We start from the raw sequence: 10,009 nt of genomic DNA on the forward strand, positions 1-10,009 counted from the left end.
CAAAAAAGTAGCTCAAACGCTGATGGGTCTTAACAGAGCGTGTCCTAGGATGTGATGCTCCGTTAAAACAATTAGAAAACTGAAGCCCACTTCCCCAAAGGGGTTTATTGGAGGTGCCATAACTTTACAATGATGCAATTGGCCAAGCGTTGGGGAGTCAGCCACGGGCCGATGCCGCTGCCGTCGCAAGGGGGTTCCGCAGGACAAGAATAACGGAATCTCCGCGTAGGAACATCTTACTGATGAAGCGGTCTTTATTAACGGGTTTTGACTTTTTCTTCCCCTTCCCCGGGCGGGGGACCTCAGTCCACATCTCTTTGACATTCTCGAGCACCATGTTGCAATGCCTGTCGAACGCTTTCACACGCGCAAGCAGTTTCTTATTATTTCGACAGTTAATAAGAACCTTGAAGAAACATTGGTTTGGTATAAACAGGGTGGTACGAACATAGGACCGACACTTAAAAAAGCAAATGATACTTGATCAGAAATGTTGCAAAAAGGGCATGAGATTTAACATTTGAGTCGTACAAGAGGAGGCGCCTGCAGTTCACGGATAGCACAAGCCTAGGAAGATGTTAGCAGGCAAATTCAGATGGGAAGCTATGCCTTAGAGGGCACCTGATAAATGTTTAAAACAACAATACAATGACTGAATCCTCTCCAGCGCTGCCAGAAGAGATCAAACCAAGGAACTGACAAAATCATAAAATGACAACGATACAGTACTGGGAACCGTCTACCTGCGTGTTGTTTTTCACGGCATTCAATAGGACGGACAGTGGCCCAGTTTCAAATTCCTGTTTCTCCAATTCAATCAATTCTTCTTCCGTCATAAGATTACGCGTTTTCGTCGCTGCCATCACGAGGATCGTCGCAGACCTACTCCAGAGGATTTAGTACTGGCGCCTTTATGCGGTGGGAGAAGAAAACAACGAGCAATAAGTCAACTTAAAATCTCCGTTTGTAAAAAAAAACAGGGGACCAAAAAACTTTGCAAGCATTAAGCAGCTTATATTTTTTCAGGAATATAAGCTTTTTGAACAGTGAGTACTAATTTTTCATGCCTGTTCTATAACCAATTATTATTTGAAAAGTGTAAGCTTGCTCTGTTTACGTGTCTAAACATGGAGATTAGCAGCATATCATAAAATATGCACAAGATTCTGTAGAAACTTAGCACATATTTCAAGGCTCTTACCACGTAATTAAATAGGCATTTTCTTTTTAAGAATTAAATGCTTCATTGCCATTAAATATTTACAGCTCAGCCACATAAATCAGATTTGATATTTGATGTATATTTTTTTAAGATTCTGATGGTGCATTGGCCCCTCGGGACGCACTTGAAGATAAAAAATGATGTGGTGTCTCGAGACTTCCCTGAGGACAAAGGACGATAAAGTACTCGGGCATAATATATGTTTAGCATACAAAAGGTACGGAACTACTGGTATGGCCCAAAGATCAGCCCACCTGGCGTGGTATAATGGCCAAGTCCAAGTTTCTCCTCGCCAATGCCGAGAGATAAGTAACCAACATATTACAGAACACGTAATGTAGCGTCCCGAGACTCCCTGAAGACGAAAGAATACACAATACTCGGGCAGAACATATACATATAGCACGGAGAAGGTGTCTCGGCTATTGGCATGGCCCGAGAGGCCAGCCCACCCAGTGAGGTACAAGGGGGCTAATTCAAAGTACAAATGTGGCGCCTTACGAGAACCGAGGGATAATCACTATCGTATTACAATAATACTTAAAGACAATACACTTACTTGATATGCAAGAGAAACTTAGCCATCAACACAGCATAGAGGCTAGTCTACCCGGCCGGGGTACAAAGGCTACGTACTAGACGGTTCCCTTGGTCAACGTCACGTGTCGGCTACCACAAAGTAATCGTTTCCATTTAGAAACATTCACGAACCAACCAAGTCAGTCATCAAATTTCCATGCAATTGAGGCGATGCTTGACCAAAAATGTTAGTGATTCTACAGTAGGATCTGCAGTTTTATCTTGTATGGAAAATGGGCTGGTTACAGCTAGTCGTAGAAGCATTGAACTTAAAGTGGAATTATGTAAGGGAAGACGTAATTTAACACATTTCCTTGGGAATGGGGTTTCGTCTCTACTCCGCCTTGTTACGTTGTTTGTACTTTAAAGCTGCCAAGTCATATCTATCTGGGTTCTATTCGGCTAGTAGAGAAGTAAAGGAGGTATCACGAGTAAGATAAGCAGCTCCTTGACGAAAATTTTGCGAATGGTTTACAACTAATGTCACTTCAGTTGCTAATAGTTCTTTGGCAGAACACAAGACTGAGTTAGTCCCCACCCCATCAGTTTGTGGTCCCATTCGTGGCACATGTACTTCTTCCTCTCAGCTAAAGTTTTATAATCACCAGTAGAAATCAGGACAGATGCACTGAATGATTGTGTTTGCTTTTTGACATAATTATTCTAGCACCTTGAGACTCCGTTGAAGACGATACAAGACATAATACTGGGACAGAACCCATGTATTCAGCAAACAGTTGAATTACTGTTATCGGAATTATTGGTACAGCTTTGGACCCAGTCCATTCGACGAAGGTGCTGGAGATAAGACGCTAAGTATCTCTTTGCTTAAGCTAAGACATAAAAATTAGGCGGATAATGCAGAGTACTGTAATGCCCTGGTTTTTTATCAGCAAACCATCTTATTCCAGGTATTAATAGTCCACACAAGACTGAAGTTGTGGTATTTCTGCCAGAAGATGCTGCGTTTAGCGCTCTAAAGTTCTTAGATTTCACTAGAGTCTTTTAATTTTAGCCAGTTGTTATAATGCAGCGGAATTAAAAGTCGGCTTTCAAGCGCTATTGTGTTTTCGTTTGTCGCTGCTGTTTGGCATCGGGTGTGTTTTGCCATTTTTCCTATTTATCCCTGTAATTCAGCCCTCAATTTCTTTTCTAGGGGATTGGGTTTAAAAATTTGCCGCAGCATTGCATTTCTTACTATTATGAAGCGCGTCATTGCATCCATCAATGAGGACCTGATGTCGAAAAAACCTTTTAAGCGCTCAAAGAATGGGTGCGTAGAGGAGGCCTTCTCGGAAGGAAACAGGCACTTCTTTGGTTGTTTTCCGCCTGAAGTTGTTTTTCATATATTCACTTTTCTTGAAAGTTGGTGCAAGCTATACTTCTTACCTTTAACATAGTTTCCGATTTATCCAATGTTGTATTCGCTAGTCGGTCTGGTCGAATGTCTGTAAAACACTATCTTTCAAGTTCAATTTGCACTCAGCTTTGCAGTTTTCGGAACCCACACCCACCTAATGCGCCAGACAACTTTGTGGATGTAAATGGACAACTTGATTACTTCTCCCAAGTTGGTATGGTTGCACCTACTGGTTTTTTGTCTAGGAATTTTGTTTCGTAGAATATATTGTTTTCTTCCACTACTGCTGAGGATTCAATTCCTGGATAGCATTCTTCGGGCGGTCAGTCCAATAGTTCTCTGTATTTACAAATTATTTGCACGTGCCAAGCATGCGTTTTATACTCTAGATGAATCCCCTGCTTTGATATTCCTAGTTGGTCCTTAAGGGCGCGCACACGTACTTGGATCACCTTATTAAATCATACTTTTGCGTTTTTAGTACCTTTGTCACAATGGATTTGAGCCAAAGATTGCCTTGAACCACAAATCGAAACAAACATTAAAAAAGGATCACATCAAAGAACTTCTTATAAAAGGCACTTGCATATTGGGAAGTCTACGCTGTCCCTCGACCTTTTATTTTGGACATTTTCTTCGTTCCTTTCTATCAGGCAGTTCACCAAACGAATACCAACGTGTCTTTCATTCCCTCGTTCATTCATGTTACGGACAAAATTTTTGGTTGAAGTTGACTAACTTGCTATGTAAAAAACCGGGTTAGTTTGCATTTTTCAATGTTATATTCTTATGGGGCTTCTGCGTTTCGAATTCATACATGGGTGTGCACACATTTCTGATTACCAAGTAGTAGTATACGTTTCATGTATGATGAGATCCTGCCACGTTACTGATTATTTTTACATTTCGTCCTTCTCTACAGACGAGTGTCCCGACGAGGAGTTGGCTGTTCGACTTTTCCTTCGCCGAATCTTCCTCGATCCCATCAGTTTCCCACTTAACCTAGGACCGACGTGGGCGGACCTCAGCAGCACAAACGCCACAGCATCTAGTTCTAAATTTGGTTCTTTCCCTCCTAGCTCTACTGACTTGCTCACTTCTTCCGGCTACATATCGTCAGCTAGCGTCTCCTTTCGCGATGACAGGTAAAGGTAGCGAAGGTTGTAGTTGTGTTTGAATCTTATTTCCTGTAGAGAAACATTACAGTGGATGCGCACCGATTCATGCACACTAGGTAACCTGTAAAATCGCTTAGCTTTGAGCTCAACTGTGCTATGCCATCAACAACTCGTCTCTGATGGGACATCCTGCTACATACGTGTACATTTAATCAGCATCTTTTTTGTGCCTGGCAGCTTTGATATAGCTGCCTTCCGGAGTCAAAGTCCCGGGACGAATCTGATAACATCAACGCCCTTAATTAAACCCATGGGTGGTGCCGCTAGTAGTAACAACAGTCTTTCGCGCGGCTGGCCAACTGCGGGTATTCTTGCCGACATTCTTCACTCCTATCCCTTTGTCCATCAAGCTCGTCTCCTTTTCATTCTCTATGGGCCTGTTCATAAGGGTAAATTTGTTGCTTTATAAGTTTGTTTCAGATGTTCCTGGTGTTAGTTTTATCATGGAACGGATTATTAAACCATCAGAGTTGTACCAATACTCTAATTACTTATTGTGCAATCCGCTTTCCATTGTATGCTCCGCATCATAGCACGCCTGATGTGGAACATAATGTGCGAGAATACGGCCGCTGATTTGAAGCAGTTATCGGCGTGCTTCGGTGAACTAGGGCGAGTACTCAACAGCCTTTGGCTCTCTGGGCATTGGTCAGCCAGTGACACCATTGCTGTCTTGCATGAGATCACCAATACGCCTGACGGCTGGCTGGCTGAGAACGTCGCCTGCCTCTTGCACTCAGCTGGTGCGTCTCCATTCAGTTCCTCTTCACTATCTTGCTACACTTTGGTTGTGCGAATGTTTATTGAGCGAAAATGATAGTCTTGCATATTTGGTCCTTTGACTTTTGCAGGTCCTCAACTGGCATCGCTGGCAGTGCAGCACAAGGCCAGCAAGGGCTATGTCACTGAACTCGCCGTCATTCTCACCTCTTTGTGCCTTGTTCAGGTATCCCTTGCTTTTTAAAAAACGAGGTTACCGATCCCTTTCGGCCTAGGATCGCTTTTTTTGTCTTTTTACTTACGACCGATTCGCGCAAACTCTGTCCTCGTACGTGGTGTATTGGAAATCAATCAATTGATTCACCGCACCACACCTCCGATAATGATGTTTGAACTAATGTACACGTGCTTTCAGTCGGCGCACTTCCCTTACTCACTAACTACGCGGAGTGCTCTCTACCTTGTTGCCCTGCGCGTAGCTTACATGCAATGTACGATTCCATGCGTGGTGGTGCTTCTTCCTACTTTCCACTGCTTTAACTGTCCGTGCATGCCCTCTCATTTTCCTGTACTCTATTCGCATCCAAGGTGAAAATCAAGGAGAATCTATCGGGTCTGCTGAAACTTGTGGGAGATGCTGTTCAGGCCACCGGCAGTGCCTATAGGGAGGAATTCCTAGACTCACTATCCAACGCGTTTCGAGGCGTCATTGTTGATCTGTACGAGACTGATGAACTGGGTACGTGTTCTCCCTCTCCCACCCACACGGTTCTTACCTTGAATGTCGATCTCGAATCACCGTCGTGTGAACTACGTCACTGTTTTGACGACTTTACGCAAAATTTGAAGTTATGTTATCTGATGTAGTGAGAAGTTCTACTTTGACAACGCCTTTCCATCGTAGATGAAAGACTGGAAGACTTTTCCATCATCCTCAAGGCCCAGTCTTACTTTTTCCGAGCTCTGCTTGCGCGAGTCTATGAGGAATAAGGGAATCATGGACAGCCCTCCAGCCCCTTCGTTGCTACCATCGCCGTCCACCAGAGTTGTGCACTTTTACTTCCCCCATTTGTTCCTCTTTCATTTTGCAACCTCTACTCTTGTTTTGTTGGTCTTTCATGCTTATTGATTTTTTAATACAATTTGGCATTTCGTGTTCATCTGTCCCTACGATGCCGTAAATCCATCTCCCCTGCAGAGTTCTTCAGCCAGCATCCAGAACTCCACTCAATGAATTATAACACGCAAACAGATGTCTCCAAGGTCCCAATACTCACATGCACCCCTACCCGCCTACGGAGAAATCAATCGCTACGGGTTAGGCCAAGAGATTACTGCTTTAACGTACCACCGACACCTAGACCGCAGAATTTGCCAACCCAGAGGCCGTTCGGGTGGGGATGACCACAAACTAGCTTTGTCATTTTACTCCAAGGGAGACTAGTTGCCCCAGACTCACTGGGGTCCTGTGTACCGGCCCTGACACCAAGGTCGGAGAATACACAGAGCAACCGAATCTGCTCAGATTGGGCCCTCCCTTATCTGCCACTCCGTCCGAACCAAACCAAGCACAAATGAACAATTGCACGTGACTTGAGCTTGGTGGATTTACTCGCGAGCCCAGACACCGACATATCCGTAATAACGAGAATGACCAGACGAGCCTTCGCCGCGTTATGGTGTTCGTGAACCCTACACTCTCGCCTTTACCCCTACCAACTTAAAGAGCAACACAAATAGCTCCGCTGCCCCACGAGATTTCGGCTTACGGCAAAACTAATGTACGCCTAGCAAGACGCAAGAGAGTCCGAGTGTGCGCCAATGGTCCACCCCATGATCACAATCTTGACGCGCAACCGGTAACCGCGCAAATGGTACACAATTGCAATGCACCTAAGAACAGTCTAAATGCGTCAAGTTGGAAATGATCCTAAGCTACAAGGTCAATCTTTACAGAACCAGCCATGAAAAATGGTCAACCGGCAAAACCTTATGAAGAGAAGATGTAACCATAGCATAACTCACTAAATTGAAAGGCCAGATAACTTCTATTATAAGTTACACACGAGACGGGTACAGCATAACCCGGATCCGTTTACCCATGGCCTTAGCAGGTAAGTTACGTTTGAATTGGGCACGAACCGCTCCGCTCCGACCGTGTGGTTTAATCACTTTGCCCCAGATAACGCGTATCCTGGTAGGATTGTGTCTCCGCGGCAAATGCTTCTTCCTAAAACACAATTAATATTGAGAAAATAAGATACTTCTGGGCGCGATAAACGTAAGCACATCGTTTGCCCATGTAGAATTCAGTTTCTTTAGCTGTGTTAACACCGTCAATCTTAAGAAGAGCCGTCTTTTCGTGCTGATTCCTAAGACCACGACGGTAGCCAGTGAAAACAGCCTTCACGTATAATCTACCAGGCTGTTTCTGTCTGACACGCTTCGTAGTAGCCACCGGAGCCTTCTCCTCACCCATGCTCAAAAAGAACCCGCCCACTAGGCAAATCAACCGACCCGGTGGAGTAGCTTTTAGCTAAGACAAACATTTTCAAACAGTTTTCAAGAGTAAAATAAAAAAGTTACTAGCTTTTTTTAAGACTAATTTTGACTATTAAGATAATGAGGATTTCGGGTATGGCATTTTTTTTATTTAAGCTGATAGTGACTACCACATGTTGAAGTACATTGTTAAAAAGATACTCTTAAAATTTTATTGGGGCTTTAACTGCATATTATAGTAAAGAATTAAGTAGCGAGTGATTGCATACCTACTCAGTACTTGGTGTACACCCATTAAACAAAGTTTTGTTTACGATTGTGATATGCTAACTCTTTGTTTAACCGTCGGTTTTGGTGAAGGTCGACCTAGCCTGCTCACCATGCCAGCAGTCTCAAGCCCCACTCCAAGTCGATAATACACACTATGTCCGAGTATTATTTCTTCTTTCATGATCAGGGATGCCATCAGGCTCCGCAATCGTTTTGTCTGTTCAATGCTAATAATTAAAAATTCATATTTTTGAAACCGACCATTAGACATACTACAAAGCATTCTTGTGTAGCGTGCCGAGATTCCCTAAAGACGAAAGAAGACAAAATACTCGGGCAGAATATAAATTCAGCGCAGAGAAGGTGTCTGGGCTATTGGCATGGCCCAAAAGGCCAGCCCCACCCAGCGAGGTACAAGGGAGGGATAAACCATAATCGTATTACACTTGTTTTAGTGTGTTTTTTGGGGTTGGAGGGGGTTAAAAAGTAAGCGGTTAGTGTTGGATCGGGCAGCTTAAGCACGGGGGGAATATATATATACAAACTTAAATCAGGATATTTGTACCCCCACAATAATTGCTGTCCAATATAGAATTCTTCCGTTTGACCCCTCCACTCATTTTAAAGTCTTGAAGGTAGAGATAAAAGAGGGAAACACTGGACTTTATACTATACTATTGCGCAACAAGAGGAAAACTCTAATTGCCTCTTAATTTCGTCCCAAAAATTTGTCCTGTTTTTCTAATGCATAATGATGTGACGGATTCAGCATTTCACTTTTATACTTCCTCTTTCAGGAATCCGTGAAGCAAAAAGCTTGCATATGGGATGCCATTATTATTCGATCAAAGCCATTGGACCCTTAAGATTATTATAACTAAGGGGGGACCGGTTTTTACTTTTGTAATACGATGGTAGTTTATCCCTCGGTTCTAGTGAAGTGCCACTTTTGTACTTCGAATTGGCTCCCTTGTACCTCGCTGGGTGGGCTGTCCTTTTGGGCCATGCCAATAGCTCAGACACCTTCTCCGTGCTGATTATACCTATTCTGCCCGAGTATTGCGTCTTCTTTCGTCTTCAGGGAGTCCCGGGACGCTACACTTTCTACTGGAGTTAGTGGCAATTTTTTGTTCGATGACTGACATGAATTGGCTGCTGAATTTTTTTACGGCGCGTGCAAAATAATACGCATTTAATGGCCAATGCAAATTTTTGGTTTTCGTGATTTCTGCCTTATTGTAGCCACTACAGGTCAGCATGCATTTCGCATTGTTACGGCTTGTTTCGAAGTTGGAAAATGTTTAAGGCCTTACAGTTACAGGAATACACTTTGAAGCAAATACCTCTGCACAAATAATTAACAGTAAATGTTTGCAAATTAAATTTAGTCAATTTCCGAAACTTAGCCGTCTAAATACTCCCTTAATGTATAATATTCAAAGCAAATTATATTATGCGCAACGTAGATATAGTGTAGCAACATATATGACTAGGTTTTATTTAATTTGATTAGTCGTCTTTTATTGTAGTAAGTTTTGCAATGAGAGGCATCTTTTGCATGAATCAAACAATGACTTGCAGAAAATGTAATTATTCCGGACTTCAGTAAACACACAAAGAGCTTGCCATCTCTCCTATACGTAGTTTTTGTACTAGTGTGATAGTTTGGTTGTTTAGCTCTCTGTTCTGCTAAAGGTCCACATTTTGTCTTGACCATTACACCTTCTCAGTGTAGGCTGGCCTCTCTGCCATGTCACTAGCCTCAGGTCTTGTTGTATGCTGAATATATATATGCATATATTCTACCCGAGTATCAAACCTTTTTTTCTTCAGAGAATTCTCGGGGCGATATATTAGTGTAATACAATGGTGGCTTACCCCTCGGCATTAGTGAGGTCCCACTTTTGTACTTTGAATTAGCCCTCTTGTACCTGACTGGGTGAGCTGGCCTTCGGGCCATGCTAATAGCCCAGACACCTCTGCGCTGTATATATATTCCGCCCAAATATTGTGTTTTCTTTCGTCTTCAGGGAAGTCTCGGGACGCTACATTGGTGACAGCGGAAAGCGGACCCGTTCTTAAGGGACATGTGTCTTGATTTCCTACTCCTGCATGATAAGCCTTAGTGGAGCGGAAGAAGTACATATTCTACGGATGGGAGAATGGTGATGATCCCTA

At 43.2% G+C, this 10,009-nt stretch overlaps 3 protein-coding genes across 3 annotated transcripts; 1 reads left to right on the top strand and 2 right to left on the bottom strand. All coding sequences in view use genetic code 11, as the record gives it.

The window, feature by feature from the left end:
* Window positions 1–157: 157 nt before the first annotated feature.
* On the bottom strand, window positions 158–863 carry EGR_04790 (putative small nuclear ribonucleoprotein Sm D2; the record flags this gene model as incomplete). The annotated part of the gene is made up of 2 exons (XM_024494039.1): window positions 158–406; window positions 744–863. The coding sequence occupies 2 exons, from the start codon at window positions 861–863 to the stop codon at window positions 158–160; spliced, it is 369 nt and encodes a 122-aa protein (XP_024351604.1).
* A 3,168-nt stretch (window positions 864–4,031) lies between these two features.
* Window positions 4,032–6,049, top strand: EGR_04791 (F-box only protein 47; the record flags this gene model as incomplete). Its single annotated transcript, XM_024494040.1, has 6 exons — window positions 4,032–4,306; window positions 4,517–4,728; window positions 4,873–5,082; window positions 5,191–5,285; window positions 5,648–5,798; window positions 5,964–6,049. 6 exons carry the CDS (start codon window positions 4,032–4,034, stop codon window positions 6,047–6,049), a joined length of 1,029 nt encoding a protein of 342 aa, XP_024351605.1.
* A 1,068-nt stretch (window positions 6,050–7,117) lies between these two features.
* On the bottom strand, window positions 7,118–8,027 carry EGR_04792 (60S ribosomal protein L35a; the record flags this gene model as incomplete). The annotated part of the gene is made up of 3 exons (XM_024494041.1): window positions 7,118–7,289; window positions 7,324–7,595; window positions 7,941–8,027. The coding sequence occupies 3 exons, from the start codon at window positions 8,025–8,027 to the stop codon at window positions 7,118–7,120; spliced, it is 531 nt and encodes a 176-aa protein (XP_024351606.1).
* Between the last annotated feature and the right edge of the window lie 1,982 nt (window positions 8,028–10,009).

The sequence above is a fragment of the Echinococcus granulosus genome (genome assembly GCF_000524195.1).
Source record: "Echinococcus granulosus chromosome Unknown EG_S00031, whole genome shotgun sequence".
NCBI classification, from domain to species: Eukaryota; Metazoa; Platyhelminthes; class Cestoda; order Cyclophyllidea; family Taeniidae; genus Echinococcus; species Echinococcus granulosus.